The sequence below is a fragment of the Pavona decussata genome, unplaced genomic scaffold, assembly GCF_977016875.1.
Source record: "Pavona decussata unplaced genomic scaffold, jaPavDecu1.1 SCAFFOLD_202, whole genome shotgun sequence".
NCBI classification, from domain to species: domain Eukaryota; kingdom Metazoa; phylum Cnidaria; class Anthozoa; order Scleractinia; family Agariciidae; genus Pavona; species Pavona decussata.
The window spans coordinates 1,181,870-1,202,701 of record NW_028145610.1 but is presented as its reverse complement, the minus strand read 5'-3'; the positions used below and the strand labels follow the sequence as shown (position 1 = coordinate 1,202,701).

The following is a 20,832-nucleotide window of genomic DNA, read 5'->3' as shown; positions in this document are numbered from 1 at the left end:
CAAATACCGTACATAAAAACACTTATTTAATAGATGATATGAACATTTCAATATTTTAACCTTTATTTTCTTCTCCTGTGCAGTTATCGTCCATGAGAGAAACTCAAATTGCTTTGCATGAAACCTTAGAGAACCTTGAAAAAGCCTTGACAGAGGTCAGTAGGTATCTTATTGTTATGCAATAAAAAATTTTATAATTTTTTTGTCATAAATTTCTTTGGAAATAAGTGCAAGGAGGAGCCACTGTTCTGTTCTTTCCTCATTATGACTCTTCGGCAGCTGCAGCTTCATAATTCCATTTTCACCTCGTGGGGAAATGGGCTGCATACCCATATGTCTCTAGGCTATTTTGTCCTCTGAGGCTGATGCTGACTTGTTACTTGATGCTTACGCTTTATGGTTAAGGTCCTATTCCATTGTCGTTCTCCATCCTTCCCGTGGTTGACTGTGTTTTCAGTTCCTGAGGCTCCTGCATGCAACAGGAACATGTTAGTTGGAATTAAGTATTCCATTGTAAGGACATAACCTACTGTGTACATTCATGGAGGGCTGGGGGGTACCCAAGAAAATTTTCAAGGGGAGACTCCAAACCCTTACCAAACCCATCGGATCTGTTCAAGATATTTTGAAAGGCCCTTTTAAATACCTAAATGGCAGTTTTACCTACCCTTTTCAGTACTTCAAGTTGTGAAATCCTTTTCCTTTTTTAGTATAATTACTCAGGTGATTATAGAGATTCTGTTGATCTGATTGGTCGAGGATTGCATCATATCCTGCTATAATCACCTCGCGCAAGGTGATTATATCGGGAGCACTAACTTTCAAAATGGCTGCTTAGCTATTTGTTGACATTTCTGAAAAAGAAGTAAATAGGATGAACGAAAATGCAATTCCGAAAGGCACTAAAGATGCAGCTAAGTCCGAGGTGATACTTTTCGAAGGCAAGAGATGAAAATTTTGCTAATTGTAATAAAAAAAACCCTTGTAAATTGCATGTTGTCCATCTCAATGATTTAAAATGAAGACAACAAATTAAGTTAAATTAGAGCAAGATTTTCTTTATTAATAGAATGATTTCACAAACAAAACGAGTGTAAGACAGAATTTGAAAGCATGGAAGTAAACAAGATGAATAAATGTCTGTGTAAGTTTTACGTTTCAGTGACGAGAAAAGAAAACAGTTTTTGTAATCTGAAAACTAGTTTGTTGTCGGTTCGAGCAGCTCTCGTCCACCATCTAAAGTCACCGCCTCACAACAAAATATTTTCATCTGCGATAACCGTGTACTTGTTTAGTGAAGCCAACAAATGACTTAATTCCTACCTGAAGTGGCTTATCTCCGAGGGCAATTTATAAATGTCCTTTAACCGGCAAAGCCATCATGTCAACAAGAAATTGTGCAATAAAATGCCATCGCTAACATTTGTGATCCTGGCTTGAGTTTTACACCAAACAGCCTGGTTCATCTCCATCTATTTTGGTAAACGGGTCGGAGAAATCCAACATTCATTCACAGAAGTCAGTGCTTCGTCTCAATGAAGCGGCAGTTAAAGAATAGTGACATTCTGCTTGAGGCCGTGTGCAGTTTATCAATTGCGCATGTGATTTCGATTGAGCATGTGATCGGCAGACTGCGTGTCTCTGTTCATTGACACGTGATGATTTGAAATAAACAAACAAACAAAATCGACTTTTTTCGGACGGTACTTGTTTTTCTCTGATAATCACCTGAGTAATTATACTCAGGCTCAGTAAATATTGGTGAATATTCCCCTCAATGAATATTCACCAATATTTACTTCGCCTTCGGCGAATAATTGTTAAATATGTCTCTAGTCTGAAAAAGGTACCCAGTTTGGGCACAGCCTTCCTGAATAGTCCATTGTGGGGAGTACCTCCCCAGGTGTACTGTACATCAATCTTGACTCCTTGTCAATTACTTGCTTGTTGTCTCCTTACTTACCTATTCCTGCTTACAACTTGTTTAACATAAATTTTCTCTTTTGCTTAGGATGAGTTTCAAAAGAGTGAGGAGGAGTTACAGCAACTCTTTAACAAAAGTGAAGAGCTGCTTGTCATAGTCCAGGTAACTCTTTGCAATGTGGATGTAGTTTGGTATGTGCGTTAGTTAGAGCAATTCTGAACAGTTTGCGTACAGAGGTCATGTTAAAGGGGAAGTGTTAGGGGGTTTTGAACCACTTTTGTTAAAAATGGTGAAATGAGACCTTCAAATAGCCACAAAATAATTCTGGAACAACGAGAGGAAAGAAATCAACTCAATTCTTGAAAGGAACAACTTGAGATCTGTTCTAGCTAGTACAGCTGTACATTTTGGAAACAAAAATGCGAGAACTTGAAAAACGTTAGCCTAACATTTTTCAAGTTTCAATCCATTCCAACCTACTCTGTCTCTGCCCAGAGGCACTTACTCTACGGTTTTGTTGCAGTGGGATAATAATATATATTTATAACAAAACTAGACAATTATTTCTTTGTATCAGTTGACAGACAAACATTTTTGTGTTTTGAAATGACATCAAATTTGCGTGTTACTTCCCCTTTAACTGTCACTGAGCGTATCAATGTTTTCTCTATAACTGCCATTGCTAATCATGATATTTACTAAGTTCAGTTTACTCATTATAGCCATTCCTTTGATTGTAGGTTTTGATGAAAATTCGGAATGAGCTTGCTTATGCAAGGTTGGATTTTGAGCGAGCTATAAAGACAAACTGTGGGGTAAGATTAGCACAAACATGTAGAGTGTTTACAAGTGCAACAAAATAATATGCCAAGGGATGTAGGCTTCATTTGTAATAATATTATTTGATGTCTCTATGCTAACATCATCTAGCGGTTTGTGCAATTTACTAGGTAGAATGTTAAAACTCTTAACTGTGGCATTATTTATCTTGTATTTTATGCAGGTTGATGTGGCCAAAAAGAGGGTAAAGTGGCTTCAAGACAGGCTGGAAAAAATTCTGCTTACTGCAAGAAGCTACTGTCATTTGTACAATAGATCATTACAGAGAAGCAAGGTAAGGCCTTGTTCAATGGCATGAATGCATGGGACACAATTGCACCAGATGCTAGGTAGTTATTAGTATCAGATAAATTAAAAAGGTGAAATAAAAACACTGAAAATTGACGGTAAAATGAGGAAAAAAATCCCTACATGGTATTTACTACATGTACACTGTAGCAGTAAATGTTTTTTTTAATTATGATCATTACAAAGACGCCTCAATCAGGATTAAAAGATCAGATTTCTGAGAAGCTGTGGAATAAACTTTCTGAAGGCCAACAGCAGCTCCTGCTTGCAAACGAGGAGAAGAAACAACGCAGTGTTATGGCTAATAGCCCTGCAGCCACACCGATTGTGAAAGAAATCACAAAAATGCAGCTTCCGCAAACCAATTCAGCAGGTCAGTTTCTGTTGTTGTCATTATAAGCAGTAAATAAAGGGGATTATTACATACATGTACATGACTGTACATTAGTTTAATTTGTTTTTTCAGAAAATGGTATAGTCCCCCATGGAAGGTTTTTTTGCTTAGACCCCCACCCCCACCCCTCCAGAAATTCCAGTTAAGCTCCTGACATTCCTCAAAAAATGTGGCTCTTGATACCTCCCACCCCCTCAGAATTTCCAATGACCTTCCATGGGGTGGGTACAGTGTGTATGGATATTTTCTGGAATCACACAGTGATATTGTATGTTGTTTCAAGTCCAAACCAAGACATGTAGGGTGCTGGTTGAACGGCATACACTGTAAAAACTATTGACTTAATTCTCTTCAACTTAAACCCCCAGATGTAATAAAATTGTATGTAACTTTTAGTTTCAGAAAATATCCATATCCTGACTCCACTCCCCATGGAAGGGATTTCTTTTCTATGGTGTCACCCCCACATCACCCCTCTGGAAATTCCAATTTAGTTCCATACTTTCCTCTAAAAATTTTAGTCCTTTGAGACCCTGCTCCACCCCCTGGAATTTCTGATTCTTCCTGGGAGGGGGGTGGGTTCAACTCCTCAGACGCGCTTGTAAATAGCCAGCTGGTCTGCCTCCTGCCAGTTGGGATTTTTAACCATGTTATTTTCAATTTAAATTATTTCTTTGTGAAGTTTAATGCTCGGCCCCACTAGCACTTGTGCTACAAACACTGGTGAGGGTAAACAAAGGTTACGGTATTACCATACCGGAGGAAGGAAAATTACACATTATTGGCAAATGCCTTGGGGCAAGAAAAAACAAGCTGTTTAAATGTCCCAGGGAACTGAGTATAGTGGCAAATTGCGGCCTTCCCCTATGTACATGTACACCCACATGCTGCCAGTTAAGTTAATTCAATACAAACTACAGTGTTAATGTTGTTTGTTTTGTGTTTTCGTATTTACTTTGCAGAATCAGTCAGATTGGAGATTGAGAACAGAAATGCAGAAGCTAAGGAAGAATCAGACAACCCAGTGATAGTCACATCTGATGCTATCCAGCAGAGTGATGGTACAGGACCTGTCAGTGAAAAAAGGTCATTATATATATATATATATATATATGTATGTATGTATGTATGTATGTATGTATGTATGTATGTATGTATGTATGTATGTATGTATGTATGTATGTATGTATGTATGTATGTATGTATGTATGTATGTATGTATATATATTACATGTACACGTCAGCTGCATGATCTCGTTATGAGTGATAATGCTGTGAGACCAAATCATGTGAGGGCATGATTACTCATATATTTGACTAGTTTGCACATAAAAGGTTTCTACTAAAATATTATTCATTGTATACCTTTGACATCTTTTCCATGTCTTTGGACTTTTCATATATCAGCTACCATCAAAATGTCAGCGGCAATTTCCAACAACAACAAAAATGTTGTTCAAGAAGAAATTAAGAAAGTACATGTACGTAATTATTATGTGCACGCCACCTGCAAATTAGCCTAGAAAGCTATATGAGGCAGCAGCAAACTTAGATTTAAGAGAACAGACAATTTCTAAAGTAGACTTTGCTGACGCTAGAAAAATATACATGTTAGTTAAATTGATGAATCAGTAGAGGATGATGCTTTACAGCTCATCATCATAAAATCACTCAAAAACATACTTTGTTCTGCTTGCAAGAAACAGACAAAAAAGATTGCCACACTGTATAAAGAATAATTATAAATTTTGTTTTAAATGATTTATATCGCGCCATACACAAGTTACTAAAAAAAATTAGTACAAAGAGAAAAAAAACTAATTAAAAGAGAAAGTGACGAGGAAGACATAGAAGAAACTACTGGTATCAATAGGGTTAATAGAGTAAGGTTTCCTTATTACAGATTAGCTGTTATAATAACTCAATAACCCCTGTAATATATGAACTTGAAAAGAGTTCATTGTGTTTTATAGAAAACAAAGAAAAAGCTCAGATGGCTCTAAAGGGAGCGGTGATAAAACCGGTATTAAATCAGAGTCAAACACTTTGATAGAGCTGTTGCCACCAGCCAGCCCACGTGATCACCATTCCGACCAAGAATCCGTCACCACTGTTGATCCACAATCAGAGCCAGAAGACTTTGATGATCAGCACTCAGAATCCATCTTGAGTTCTGTGGGTGGACATGAGTTAGAGGAGACAGGAGCTGATGCTAAGAGTATTCCAGAAGTGGAAGTAACAACCCCTGCTGAAGAAACCGATGATGATGAGGAGGATCTACCAAAAAGTACTGTATATACGTAAAGACTAGCCTGCAATGCTTTCCATTTTCGTGGGGTGCACAAGTGCCAGAATCTTGGTTAATTGTAGCCACCATGTTGGATTTGCAAAATCTTAGGGAGCTGGGGAAAGGGGGGTGGGGAGGGGTGGGAGAGAGATGCTATCTTCCCCCCTCCCTCCCCCTCCTTTTTCTCTCAACCTAATACCCACCCCCTTGGTAGCACTTTCTACTCTCCCCAATCTTTCTCTGTTTTTAAAATCCAAGATGGAAGTGGTTCGGACATTTTCGGAAATCCTGGTCATGATGAGACAAAAATCTCACGCATTTGACTTGGAAAAAGTTGGCAGGTATATGAGGGGGAAAAAATCTTCATGTCAGTTGATTTTATCTTCTTTTGATCTATTATGGTAATGAATTGGAGACAAAGGAGAACCAAAAATTAATTAAACTGGTATGAAAAAATTCAAACCAAAACAAATTACATGTAGTTAAACCACAACACAGACAGTTGACACTTACATTATAGATTCAGCTTCAATAATACTAACTTACAGTACAGTACACCTTTACACGTATTTGACCGTATGATGTAATCATACTGAAGATGCTTTCATTTCAGATAAAGTGGATACCAAAGGCACTGCAGTTTCAATAGTGAGCAAAGTGGAAGAAGACGAAGAAGATAATGACTGGAATGATAGTGATGATTATGATAATGGTGATGATGATGATGATGAAAATGATGATGATGATGATGATAAGGTTGTGGAATACTGGGGCTCTGATCATCATAAGTTTGAGTGGTCAGGTTATATGCAGAGCCTGGATCCTCGTTCATGGCACGCCCTTGGATTAGGTGTCCCCGAAAGCTTCTTATCAAAAGGTCAGTATCGGGTGCTATATATCTCACAAGACATCATATTGGCAGTGCTGTTTTTAGGTCAGGACATGACTTGGCGTAGTTGCAGGGACAGATGTCTTTACAAGCCACTAGAAAACAATTGGTCATCACAGTGCTGTTTTTCGGTCAGGACACTCTTTAAGCATAAGGCTGCAGGTACAGATCTTTGCAATGTGCCACTTGCAGTCGCCACCTGGTGTGCAACTAACAAGGTCATCATTTTATCCACTGGATAGGTTGCTATGCGGCAAAATAAATGTGTGCAAGAATTTCCCTATAGCCCTATAATGTGTGTATAGAGTAGGAGCTTACTGTATGTCTAATTGAAGGGCTGGGGGCATAACCGCCTTATGTCGAAAGTTGGGCTGTTTTTTTTTTTTTTTTTCGGATATGTCTCAATTTTTGCATGTGGGCTTCGTTTTAGTCAACAAACACTGCCCTGTATTTTTTTTCGTTGGTTTGCTCCTCGTTTTCGAGAAAAAACGTATGCAAAAAACTCAGTTTTCCTAGCGGCATCTTTTGGAGATCTTTTGTTGAACGAGAAACAAAAGAAACCTTTTGTTTCGCTGAACAATGAAGTCAGCGAAGCGTCGGATTAGCCGCTCGCTGTTCGAGCCGATACAAGTAATGTTTTGGTACAATTGAGGCGCTTTTATTGTTGCTGTTTCGTTGGCGCAAGCGATTGACGCGCTAAACCACGCTCCAGACTCGATTACATTTTTCGTGCACCGGTTCGAAACGAGGACAGTCGTTTCAATTGCGCTTCAATTGTACCAACACATTACTTGTATCGGCTCGAACAGCGAGCGGCTAATCCGACGCTTCGCTGACTTCATTGTTCAGCGAAACAAAAGGTTTCTTTTGTTTCTCGTTCAACAAAAGATCTCCAAAAGATGCCGCTAGGAAAACTGAGTTTTTTGCATACGTTTTTTCTCGAAAACGAAGAGCAAACCAACGAAAAAAAATACAGGGCAGTGTTTGTTGACTAAAACGAAGCCCACATGCAAAAATTGAGACATATCCGAAAAAAAAAAAAAACAGCCCAACATTCGACATAAGGCGGTTATGCCCCCAGCCCTTCAATTTAAGTATGGGATTGTGTGGAAACCTTTCCAGAAGTGTTGTCTGGAGTACATTTGCTCCGCTGGATAGTGACTTATCCAGTGGATAAAGTTATCCGCCTTCTGAACAACTGGGGCCTGGTGTGCAGTGCAGTACAGTACAGTATGGACAGTGTCATGGTAGACATGTCACAGTTAGTGTCTTCATCTGTACTTGCTTTTTCCCATAAACTTACATGTAAAGTTTGTTGTTTTATCCCACAGTAGAAACTAATAAAACAGGAATTAATGCATGTAGCTTTCTTGTTGCGGTTATGTGGCTGAATCCTCCAACAAGCTAAGGCCTGGCAGGGTGTTGAGTGTCAGATTGAGATAATTATCATTTGACGAAAAATTGGCTGGGGTTCTTCAAGTGTTCAAGGGACCATATTGTAGGAGTCTTATTGCCATCTTGTTTTATCACTTTTTGAACAGAAAAGCCAGATTTTGATCCTGAATTGCCATGGAAGGAGAAGCCAATGAAAGTTAATAGTGTCATTGATGTACATGTAAGTTATCAGAGTCTTTCATAAAATTATGAAAGGTGTTTTATTTGCCAGAGGATAAGCCTCCCTCCCTCCCTTCTTCTCTTCTTCCCTCCCTCCCTCTCTCAATAATAATATTACAATTACAATGACAAATCTTTACAAAAATGAGAAAAATTCATTAAAAAACAAGGTTGTTAAAAATATGAACAAAAAATTGTTCAAACATGTGAAAATTAACTAGATATTAACTAGAATTAATGTTTGTTCAATGCCCCCTTCCCTCCCTCCCTCCATCCCTTTCTCCTTCCCTCCCTCCCTCCCTTTGTCAAACCTTTCTTGGAAAGGATACCCATAGACCCTATCCTTATAGCAACTTATGTCAAGTAAACCCCTGCCTGTCACGAAGTTCTAGGTCTTTTCCTGACTTTAAACTTTGTGTTTAGAATACGATTGTGCATAAATATATTTTTATTTTTCCAGAAAATTGCTTTGGACAAATTACTGCTTAGACTCCATAAAATGTACGAAGCTATTGGCCAAGCAACGCAGTCAACAATTGACCCAGCCACAAAAGATGAAAAAATAGAGACAGTGATGGGGAAGCTGGAGTGTAAGTCTTGCAGAGAGCACAGCTCTGAGGCATGCTTGCAATAGCAAATTATTATTGATTTTACAGTAAGCTCTCTCAAAATGTGATGCTGCTTTTGTCATCTGCAATAATTGATTATATTAATATTAATAGTAGTAATTAATTAATTTAAATATAATGTTAGTAATATTAATATTGTTTAATCATATTGTTGGCACTGATGCACATACTCAATTTTGTTCAACCTACAGACCTTAATTTTATCCAATGCCCAGCATGAGAAACACTTGACACATTCCTCTTCTTCAACACACACTGTTTTGCTAATAACCACCAGAAAGAAAAATAACTTATAATAATATTTAGCAATTTATTGATTTCTAATCTTTCTTTTCTTTGTTAATTTAGTGGAAGTGGAGGGTCCTGGTTCAGCAATGGATAAACAACAGGTGTGTTTAAAATCTTGTTAATAAGACTTAATAAATACTATCAGTAGTACTATTTTTATACACATCTTGCAAACGTTTTGTCAAATTTTAAGGGTCTCCTATTCTCAGTTTATTCACAAAGCCCTTTTCAATTGGAGTCTTGATATTTTAGAAGCCAAGAAAGTCTGACTAGGGCTTAGCTTGTAGAGCAGGTTAGGGCTCAATGGGTTGTTCCAGAAAAAATCCACACCTCCCCGACGGATGGGATTCTGGAAATTCTCGCGGAAGGGGGGTCAAAGATTCTGGAAATTTAGGCGGGTGGGGGGTTGACCTTGAAAAAGTCTTCTGCAGGGGTCATTTCAACCGATAGTTCATGCAATTTGAGTGTTTAGTTCAGTGACACTTAAATGAGATTAAATGATAATCTAAGTTCCTTCGCAGGTCCTTTTATAGCAGAAAACATAAACAAAAAGATACTGAAGAACAAACCATCGCAACATGGTTGCAACGAAGAGCTTGAAATGCCTGACATATTTCTACTCGCCTGACCCAGACCCAGTGTGCCACCGTTGTGTAATTTCACGTTAGCCCCATTGAAATTTTGGTTGTTTGGTCTGCCATAAAAAAAAATTGCACCATTGCATTCATAGCTTGGATTCCACTGCATCAGGCAGAAGAATTTTTTACTTGTGCAAGCAAGGATGCAGAGCTATCAGCTGAAGAAGATAATTCCAAAGAATTTTTGTCCAAACATTCCCTCTTCGTCGAGAGGAACTTGTAGCAATCTGTACTTCAAAAAATCTTTTGAAAACATATTGCGAAAGCAACAGAAGGAGAAAGTTCTTGGATGGGTTCCTGCAGCATATACAGTGGAAACCTCTCTGAAGTCCCATCGTCCGTAGCACAGTTGAACAAGCAGCCAGTGCGTTTTCTGCGTGCAGTTTTAAGAGTCCAAAGGTATTGTCCATTGGGCACAAAGGATGAACTCGTTCGCTTTTTTGCATTTTTGCTCCTTTCTTTTTTTAGTTCCACGCGATAGTTTTTAATGTTAGCTGAAGCTTTAGAAATTAAAAAAGAACATCTTCTAGACGTGATTGTGCGTATTTTCTATTAAAAATAAATTAAATTTAAGCCTAATATTTTTTTTCTGGAAATACAGGCAGGAGGGGGGGGGGGGGAGGGGGTTGAAAACGACTCCATCCAACGTTGGGGGAGGGGGGATGTGGATTTTTTCTGGAAATTATAACCCAATGCTAATCCATGATTAAAAGTTAAATGCTCGTTAAAAATGTTTTTAAAGGCTAATTTTAAGCTTAGCCTAATGGTAAAGAAAAGTCTAAGTCAAAACTGAGGGACAAAAATCACTTTGAAGAAACTTTATTGATTAGCCATTCATGATCAACTTGAATCAAATTTCATGTTCTTCTAGGGTTAGTTTAATTTGGATTTGAGCAACTGGGCCCAGAATTCTAGTCGTCAGCTTGTGCTAGTCTTAATACCATCTCATAAACTACAGGTCTCTAATTTTGCTCAATTCATACACACATTAGAAGAAGAACTTGAAGGAAAAAAATAAAGGTCAGATATAGAGACTGAGTGTACATTCTATACATAACTTTCATGGCAGTTAATATAATGCTTTATTGGTTGGATTTTTTTAACTTCTTTTGTGTCAGAGTGTACAACCTCTAATAACAAAACAAGCCAGCCACATCAGTTTACCTCACATTGGCAGCCCAGTAGCAGGACAGAAAAGCAATTTGTCCATGGAAAAGTACCCTGTTATTATACGCGAGCCTACAGCCATTAGGACTGCACGACAGGTGGGTGTCTTATCACTCTGACTTGTTTTGGATCTGTCAATTTAAAATGGTGGACAAAAGTTCTTGTACAAAAGAGCAAATTTCTCCTGTTTTCCCTAGCAGTAGTATAGCATTCGTTCTGGCCGTTAGCAGCTACCTTAGTATTGAGCTCATGGAAGACAATTTTTTTATAACAATTTTTGTCTATCAGGATAATGTGAAGAAATTTACCAGAGTACGAGGACTAAAGCAGTCCTTATACAGAAATGAATTTGCTATGCCAAATTTCCTGCATTTCAGCAAAAAATATATAGTATGAGTAAAATGCCTTCTTGTAACAGTATGTCCACTTTTCATTTGTACATGATTATTTTAACTTTAGAGAAAAATGGACCTGTAGTTCACCCACATACTGGAACAATAATATCATTGTTCTATTAAATTTTTGTCTTTCTAGCTAGTTATTAGATATTTGTAAAATAGTATTAATAATGATTGTATGTGAAACATTAATTTTCACACAGTTTACCTTACTTTGCTCATAGAATCGAACTAAACTTTACCCACAACACTCTTCTGCCTGGTGTGATGATCTTGAAGGTGGCTATATTAGGATGCCAAGAATTGTCAAAGTCAAATCAAAATCCAGACTTCACCGATCAAAAAGTGTAGTCCAGGTTAGTTTTTGAGTCAAGTAAAAGTAAAGGGTGTGTCCAGTCCAACAGTTGATTGAACAAGCTCAGAAGTCTTAATGTCAACATTCATATTCTCTTCACTCTATGTCTTCTTTATGGAAGAATCAGTGATAATATTATTTGTCAGTGAATCCTTGGAAGTCTGCAGACAATGTCAAAGTTTACCATCCAGCAACTCTTGAGAATGATTGGGCTGGATGATCCACAGACCATAGAATTATTTGATAGTTTTTTTTTTTTTTTTCATGAGAACTCAATCTGTCACTCTCTCACTTGAAGCCTTATAACGAGATAATTTTTATAATCCCATTGGTGTTGTCATGTAAAATGTTTGTTGTTTGCATGCGTTAACATTATAGAACTTCTCTTAATATTATTTCTAGTCACGGTACTTGCCCAGAAAACAGGAAAGTCCAAAAACTGAGCGGCAAGTGTCAGAATTGTAAGTGTTACTTTTCACTGATTCATGATCATTATAATATATTGTAGTCATATCTGTACGAGGAAAGATACCAGTAAGTTACTTCTTACTGGACTGAAGAATGCCTTTGATTAGTTAATTATGTAAACTAATGATCACATAAGACACTAAACCTCAAAATAATTATTGTATCGTACATGTATCTGAGAGGTAACTAAAGACAACTAATAAAGAGCACCTTGGATTCAAATGGATGGTTTTAAATTTTTTTCATGATTTACATGTACATGTAGATGCATGGTAAATATCACAATTTAATTATTAATCACAATTATTGTGATTAATAATTTTATTATTCATCTGCATCTTGATCCAGGGTGAATTATTGTCTTATATCATTCTATTAGTGATTGTTTCCTTTAAAAGTTTATTTTTTTGTGAAATATGTATTAAGAAGTCACTGCATGCCTGCATGTACCAGAGCCTTTTGTTCTTGTGTTAAAAATTTCAGGGATCTTTCAAGTAAGTCTATATGGAAGCCATCAATGGTGATGAAGATAGTGACTGCACTGAAAGGTATCTAACGATTTCTACAAATGTTTCAATAATGGTTATTTATTTTACTATTTAATAATGGTTATTTATTTTCTGAGTGTCTTGATCCCCACCCCACCCATCCTGGAGTTGTGGTGGTGTGCTGGTGACCAGCACTTTGGACATCGGATTTGAAGGTTCATAGTGTTTCAAGGTCTGCTACCCTAGATTATACCTGCCAACTCTCACGCATTACATGTGAGTCTCACTCCTGCAGACTTACGACATCGATCTCATGCATCGAGGAAAATTTTCTCACGCCTGACTCACAAATCCGGACGAGTTGTCCTTTAACATATGATTAATTCAATTCAATTTCCCCAAAAAAGGCACTTAATGTTGACTTTGTGTCCTAACTTTATCACAACAGCTTTACGACTGTATCGCAAAAGGTCGCTAAAGCTTTCAAATGTCTTCAATCCGTTCGAATCGGAAGTGTTCAAAGGTTGTCGGAAATCTTCTGACATTTTCGGTAACGTTTGAAAGTCTTCGGAAAACTGTTGGAGATCTTCGGAAGTGAGTGGGACACTTATGGAAATCCTGGTCATGACAAGATGAAAATCTCATGCAGTTCACTGAGAAAAAGTTGGCAGGTATATATACTAGGTGCAATTGTGTTGCAGTAGCTGCAATACCGCTACATGATTGTATAGTTTATGTAGCTGATTGATATTATGTAAACCAGATTGATCGAGCTGTCCAGATGTGTGGGTGTCCTGTAACTCGTGTGTGATTTTATGTTACTTTTATTACCTCTAGCTGTCAGTGATCTTAGAAACTTTTTGTCATTTTTTATCTCTTCACAGGGTTCAATTGTGAAAGAGAACAGACTGGACTGGAGTTAGACCGTGATGGTCCAAAATGGAAGAGAATCCAGGTATTGGCTAAAGGGGTTGGCATCTTAATGCATCAAACTGTGCTCCTAATGGATGTACCCCCTGAGGGTACTGTGACATCTGTTCATAAGGCCTCTGAATTGGCTTTAAATAGGCAACCACTTGCCAAAAAGGACCATGCAGTCACAATTTGACTACTCTGATACTAAATTTCTTTCCTGCAAATTAAATATCATCACTCTATTTGGAATCCTCTAGCTACTGTATATTAGGGAACAGTAATACTGGTTTTTTTTTCTTTTGAAACAGTAAGATTTACAGAAAGGCAAACCACATGTAGCTTGGAAATTTGGGAATAACTTTAACTTTTTCTCCTTTATTTTAAAATTACTCATTGTTATGATTACATTTAACATTCTTTTAATTTGTTTTGCAGACTTTGTTGGGTGAAGATGGAATTTTGTCATCAAATTCAACAGTAGCTGCTGAAGCTGCCAAAGTAAGCAAACAGGAATTAATCACTAGCTTTTGGAGACTGTGAAAAAAGGGGGGATTTGCCTAGCTTAATCAGATGAAAATGAGAAATTTGCATTCCTTGTTATTTTAAAATTATAAAATTAGACTTATAAAGTTAATGAAAGTTTGGCATTGAAATGGTTGTACTCTGTAGAATGTGGAATGAATTTTGCCTCTCTGTTTTATTCAGACTGTTGGTCAGTTGAAGTGCCGAGAGAAATGTGTAGTGGATGCTCTCAGTCATGTGGTAAGTATTATTGGAATTTTGTTTTAAAAAATTCTCTTCACTTGAAGAAAGTCAGAATGACCCTTGTATGCTTACTCAAACTGAAACTTTGCTTTGGTAAGCATGTACTTTTAGATTTTCAGGCTGAGTTCTTTTAATGCAATAGCTGGAAATATTAAACAAGCGGTATCACTCCCATCCTTTTAATAGTTATTTTTAAACTCAAGTCGTTAGAGTCATTAGAGTTAGGTCTGTAGAGCCAAGTATTTGGAGTCATTTTTTGAGTTAAGTGTTTAGATCAATAGAGTCAAGTCTTTGGAGTCATTTTAGCCTCATTTTTAGAGTAACTTTAGTGTCTAGATCATTACAGTCTAGTCTTTGGAGTCATTTTAGACTCATTTTCAGAGTAAAGTGTTTACATCATTAGAGTCAAGTATTTGGAGTCATTTTTGAGTTAACTGTTTAGCTCATTAGAGTCTACACTTTGGAGTCATTTTAGAGTCAAGTCTTTAGAGTCATGTTAAAGCACAGGTAGCCCAAGCTCTACAAGTGTAAATGTTGTTTGTAATGCTTCAGTCATGTATGGTAATTTGACCGTCATGGTAACCATTGCATAATATTAAAATTATAAGGTTTTGTATGGGCGAAAAACGTTTCCGAGTTGAAGGTAAAATTACAAACAATTTTTGAATAAAAAATGACTCACCTGGACTCCTTTGCATGGCTATTTGTGTCTAGTGTCCTTTTTGAGCCGATTCACAGCAATTCCATTGAGTTTCAAGTGCACTGTTTTATTGGACTTATATATCATATCTTTAGTTAAAAGTAATCTTTAGAGTCAAGTGAAATCTTTTTTGACAGTTGAGGGTGCTAAGTTGCAATGAAAAGTGTCGCATACTATTCACCAATCAAGGCAAACATACCAATCCTCACTTCAGAGACCTGGAGATAATAAAGTATTGAGGTCACTTTTTTTTCAGATAAAAGTACAAAGAGATGCAAAAGTGTGTTATGAAGCAAGCAAAGCAATGATCTTGTTAGGTGAGCCCTGTTCACATCTCGACAAGGCAAAATTTCTACATATAGGTAGCATAGTTTTTGACTGAGCCGTTCATTTTTATTCTGCAAATTTGTGTCTTACATGTTTACAATCTACTTTAATTTAAATACTCTAAAAATGGGTTGGAGCTTAAATCACTGTAGTGAAATCCTTTTGTTTTTCTTGTTTTACAGGGACGTGGGATCCATATGCGATGGCAGTCATCAGACAGTACATTAAACAAGGTGAGAGGATCAGACTTTTAAACAAAAGATTCTGCAAATAATTTATAATGTCAAATAGACCTTGCAGGGGAGCTTGATGTAGAATTTTGTCAAGCATTTTTTATGGCTGTCATAAAACAAATCAAAGTGACTTCTTCTAAGTTGTTAGATTCTCCTTCCTAATTGCCTTGTATTCGCTTGTGAAACAAAAGAAGAATTTGACTTTAATTTACATCAAAAGTCCTTGACGTGTGTCCGGCGTTCCATACATTTCTTAGTAAATTTTTAAGTTTTTGAATGGCTGTATCTCGCCTAATATTAGCTTGATTGACACCAAACTTGAGGATGTTGTAAAGTTCGATGTGCTCTTTCCGGCTATGTGGGTGTTGATTCCCATAACCCATAATACACAGACTCGTACCCAGACCCCCACGGTATGAAATCAGGCAATGGGCCTTATTCTGTACACTCCTTCACTTAGGGTGCATTCGATTGACCCTATTTCAGAATAGGAATACATACAATGATGAAAAAAATCCCTCGTGAGAGGTTTTTGGAGTAACTGGAGTGTAAAATCGATTTTAAATTAGCTGGGAAAGTTTGCAGAAATATCTTCCCAAATTTACTTAAAAAGAGAAATCTAACAGCCATTCCCCTTATTCTTATTCTGGAATACGGTCAATAGAACGCGACCTTAGTCTATGAGCTTGTAATAGGAAAATTAGCATTTAGCCAGTGTAAAGTGTAGGAAAACCTATATCAGGTACCATATGCATGTACAGGGAAACAGTTTCAAGAATGAGAAAAGTTGCATAGGCAAAATTGGTAATGTAGCAATATTGACATTTTTCTTATTGATTAGTGCAAGTTGCATCATTCAGTTGCATTAATTTAATGCAATACTAAAGCAGATTTGTAAAGGAAGCTTTTTGCCTTTTTTTGTTCCAGGAAATAAGGATATTGTGTTGGAGCTGTTATCGACAATGACAAAAGCAAGAAATATAGCATTTGTTGACAAGGTAGGGATATAATTAAATATGCACAACCTGATAAATGTTGTAGATGATTATATTGGACAATAGTCCTGTGAATCCTTACTAAGGATTGTTATCTGATGAAAGTATTAGCCACATTGTGATTCATGTACCTATTCAAATACTGTTTAATTAAACAAACTTTCTCTACATGAATACGAGATTCAATTGCAATATTTTTACAGTACAACCATGGAAGCCCTGTCAATAATAATTATTAAAAATCAAATATTAAAGAGAACTGTTTTTTAACATCAGGGCATTCTACTGTGCACTTTCCTCTGATTTGAATTGGGTAGCCCCTAGTAACTTTTTTCTTGATTTATAACACAACTGAACAACCCATTTGCTAACTGTAGCAAAAATTACTGGTAGAGAGAAATCATCATTGGAAGAAGACTTTCATGGAATATCCTCTCAGTCACATGATAATCCTTTTTTTTTTTTGCAGACCACAAATGAATTCAAGAAGATGGTTAATTTACTAATATTCACAATTAAGACCCAGTCTCCTGAGCTGGCATTTCATGCTGCAGTGAGCCTGGGCCGATTGTGTGTGGTAGAGCCTGTCTCTAAAACATACCTTATTTCAAGACTGTCTGGGCTGGCGCCAAAGGACAAAGGAGAAGTTAGTACATTACCGTTTTTTGTTTGTTTGTTTTAATGCACCTATCAGTGTTAATCCCTTGGGGTCCTTGGGAGGAAGCAGATGTGGGGTATTTTTTATCACAATTCTTTCTTCCTCAAATCACTGCAAATTGGGTAATTTATTTCTTTACAAGTACGTACTAGATCCTCACCAGTCACACAGGGCAGGGTAAGGGAGGTCAAGATTAGTGATGATAAAAATTGCCACACTGACTGACTGACTGACTGACTGACTGACTGACCTGCTGATAAGTTGACTGACTGATTGACTGACTAGCTGACTGGTTAACTTATTGACCAGCTGACTGACTGACTGGATGACTGACTGACTGACTGACTGACTGACTGACTGACTGACTGACTGACTGACTGACTGACTGACTGACTGACTGACTGACTGACTGACTGACTCGCTCACTCACTCACTGGCTGGCTGGCTGGCTACCTTACCGACCAACTGACTGACTAGCTCACTGACTTCACTGACTCACAACTTGGCTGGCTGATTGACTGAATGATTTATTTTCTTCACAGGCACTGTACGTTTTGATCAAACAAATGAACTGCAAGGAAAAACTTGTTGTAGATGCGTTATTGGAACAACTAAGCACTGCTTATAACTGGAGGGTGAGATTGTTGTTTTACAAATTTGTTATAAAATGCATTTGTCCCCTACAGAATATACATCTCTAACAGTACCGCAGGATGTAAATTTTGTCACGTGAGCTTAGTTTAATGGCCTAGCTCCCCCGAGTCTCCTGTAGCCTAGTGCCAGAGCATCCGAATTTCATAGGTTCGACTCCAGTTGGGAGAACTCGGACTTTCTCTTTATGAGTATGCCTGTGTCACTAACTGAATAACACATCATTCTCATGTTATATACCACCACATTTATTCCACTCATGACATTCTTTCGCTGTTTTTGTCTTGTTCAACAGCTCAGAATGGAAGCAGCAGACTTGCTTATATTTATCGGTATGTGGTTTAATTCGTTTTGAGGCACGGCAAATGGTGCTGGAATGAAAAAAAAATATATAGAACTGACCTGTCTTACGCGAGCGCGTTTTGGAGCAAACTGGTGTGTTCAGTGCCGTTTTAAAGTTTCCTGCCAAGTTGAGGAACGTGGCATCCCCAGGGACTCCCTTCTTCACGTCCCAGAAGAGGAGAGACCCTGGGAGCGAGGTCGGTGGTCAAGTCGCCTGTGATTGGTCAATCTGAAAGAAGTCGCGCGTCAGTTGACTGTTGTTCTGTATAGCGTTCAAAGGTCATTGATAGTCGTGAAGACAGACTTTATTTCTCAGACGTCTCCATCGGTTACTTTCCCTCGACTCGTCGGGGACGTCCATTTCTCCCATGAGAGAATTATATTGGTGCTGTCCGCTTTTAACCCTTATCACCACCCCCAACCCATCCCACCCCTCCCCCCTCCCAGAACCACCACCATCATCACAAACATATCAACGACTGGAGATCATCAAAACAAAATAGTTCAAATGTTGTTTCCTGTATTCCCACGTAATTTATAAGCTAACACAGTTTGATCTGTTCGGATTCTTTAGCTGAAAATTTAAGTTACAGAAAGTTTTAGGGAATGGAATCTTAGGTCCCGTTTATATGGAGAAATAATAATAATAATAAAGTTGTCCCGGGTAAAAGGGTCACTCGCCTACCTGAGCTACCCTAGGCGAGCCAACTTTTCCTACATTTCCTTACAAAACTTGGCGAAGCGTTTCCATGAGAAGCAAAAGGTTGGCTCGGCTGGAAGGGTGACCCGCCTAGCCGGGTCATCCTTTATCGATGGTAGGGTCACCCTTCTAGCCGGGCCAACTTTTCTCCATATAAACACTTTGGCTCGCCCAGCCGGGTCAACTCCGTCAAGGCGAGACAGTCAGAGCATGCGCGAGCGCTGTTAGCTCGGGCAAAGGGGTCAACTTTTTTCTCATATAAACGCTCGTTGAAGTTGACTCTGCTGGGAGGGTGAAGGACAACTTTTCTCCATATAAACGGGGCCTTACTTTCCGAATTTACCAGCTGTCGTTGGTTTTACGAAAATGGCAGCTGAAAATTCTTCGCATTTTTAACGACATATTTCCCCCTTTGAAAACGAAAGGGATTAAAATTCCAGTGTTACGAAATTTCGAGCTGACGTTTTGTCGAAGAAACTTTAGATTTTCTTTTCAATTAAATCCAAATTTCTGAAGCGATTAAGGCCTTTCGAACAGATATCCATCCGTTGGGAAACCCTGGCATATGTTAATGAAACGAGAAACGAGATCTGTTTTATTTTATTTGTACTATTACACGTAAACAAATGCTACCCTTAGTTTGTTTCCCGCTTATTTCTCACGATTGAGTGATCTTTTGTACTATTTTTTTTGTTATTCTAGGAGCAAGAGACTTGTTCAAAGCTAAAAGCCCCGACGAAGTGTTTGACACGCTAGAAAGATTGCTTTGGGATCACGCTAATAAGGTACACTGTTGTGTAACAAAATTGGCCCTTTGGTATTTACCGTGAGCTATTGAAATCTTCAAATCAGAACCTGACAAGTCAAGGTCAAGTCAAGTCAAGTCAATTTATGACTACTACAAAACAGACGATACGATAGAAGTAAAAAGAAAATAAAAATGGTTAAACATCACATATGATTGATAACAGTAACTAAGTCTTATGAGACTACAAATGGTACATTTGTAAGACTTAGTTAATTGTTTGAAATCTGCGAATGAATCGTATTTGCTCTTAACCCTTCAAGCCCTAACAGCGATCATGCAGCATCAAATTTCTCCTTGTAATATCAATGCTTATTCGACCCCTGAGGTCATGAGAACTAAGGATATGATCACCCAAGGCGAATTTCTTGACATTTTTAATAACTTCTCCTTAGTATTTTTATAAGAAAAGTATGGGGACAAGATAAGTTCTTTTATATTAGGGGTTAAAGCGATAAGGCACGTTACACGAAGCAAATTTTCCTGCAACATACAACACAACGTCGCTGCGAGGCGGGTTTGCGGTTGAAACTGCGAGTGAGACAGCCCCTTTCGCAATTTGTCTCGCAACGACAATTGCGTTGTGATTCGTAGGAAAGGTAGACTTTCTCTTCTTCTTTTCACGACGTTGCGAGATACGTTACAGCGTGTAATATGTTTTCTGCCGGCAACTTGCAACTCAGTGCTTTCGTCAGCGTTGCTTTGCAAGCTGCAGAAAAACTTAAAGTTGTCTCGTCTAACAGCACGCTTAGATTAGTCTGAAATTTGAGTATATTCCTTGTCATTTAGGAGTTGAGAGCGAAAGTTTCTGAGGCCCTGTATTCTCTGAATTTGCGACAAAGAGCAAGTCAGCTTGTTGTACGGTAAGGAAAGAATTTGATCCTTTATCTTTTTTTTCTGTAGGCTGATAATTATTCTGAATGCAACCTATTTGGCGCCCCATACTATTGAAAAGCAAGGAGACGAAGTTTGGTTTTTAATTGTTACGTTGGTTACCTTGATGCATCAAAAATTGTCTGTAAAGAAAAAACATCAGATGATAAATTAAGTCAATCGACTTTTTTCCTCCTTAAC

General features: G+C 37.9%; 1 protein-coding gene across 1 annotated transcript in view; it reads left to right on the top strand.

Moving 5' to 3' along the window:
- Positions 1 to 20,832, top strand: part of LOC146461028 (uncharacterized) — a 28,180-nt gene that overhangs the window by 2,579 nt on the left and 4,769 nt on the right. The window contains exons 2-27 of the mRNA XM_085087490.1: positions 84 to 155; positions 2,012 to 2,086; positions 2,665 to 2,739; positions 2,928 to 3,038; positions 3,239 to 3,425; positions 4,409 to 4,532; positions 5,420 to 5,733; positions 6,347 to 6,610; positions 8,164 to 8,237; positions 8,697 to 8,826; positions 9,214 to 9,254; positions 10,910 to 11,056; positions 11,581 to 11,712; positions 12,114 to 12,172; positions 12,663 to 12,727; positions 13,552 to 13,622; positions 14,018 to 14,080; positions 14,288 to 14,344; positions 15,304 to 15,364; positions 15,557 to 15,607; positions 16,535 to 16,605; positions 17,072 to 17,248; positions 17,803 to 17,895; positions 18,207 to 18,243; positions 19,656 to 19,738; positions 20,548 to 20,621. Of these exons, the coding sequence (XP_084943616.1) occupies positions 84 to 155; positions 2,012 to 2,086; positions 2,665 to 2,739; positions 2,928 to 3,038; positions 3,239 to 3,425; positions 4,409 to 4,532; positions 5,420 to 5,733; positions 6,347 to 6,610; positions 8,164 to 8,237; positions 8,697 to 8,826; positions 9,214 to 9,254; positions 10,910 to 11,056; positions 11,581 to 11,712; positions 12,114 to 12,172; positions 12,663 to 12,727; positions 13,552 to 13,622; positions 14,018 to 14,080; positions 14,288 to 14,344; positions 15,304 to 15,364; positions 15,557 to 15,607; positions 16,535 to 16,605; positions 17,072 to 17,248; positions 17,803 to 17,895; positions 18,207 to 18,243; positions 19,656 to 19,738; positions 20,548 to 20,621 (2,708 nt within the window). The remainder of the gene's footprint in view (positions 1 to 83; positions 156 to 2,011; positions 2,087 to 2,664; positions 2,740 to 2,927; positions 3,039 to 3,238; positions 3,426 to 4,408; positions 4,533 to 5,419; positions 5,734 to 6,346; positions 6,611 to 8,163; positions 8,238 to 8,696; positions 8,827 to 9,213; positions 9,255 to 10,909; positions 11,057 to 11,580; positions 11,713 to 12,113; positions 12,173 to 12,662; positions 12,728 to 13,551; positions 13,623 to 14,017; positions 14,081 to 14,287; positions 14,345 to 15,303; positions 15,365 to 15,556; positions 15,608 to 16,534; positions 16,606 to 17,071; positions 17,249 to 17,802; positions 17,896 to 18,206; positions 18,244 to 19,655; positions 19,739 to 20,547; positions 20,622 to 20,832) is intronic.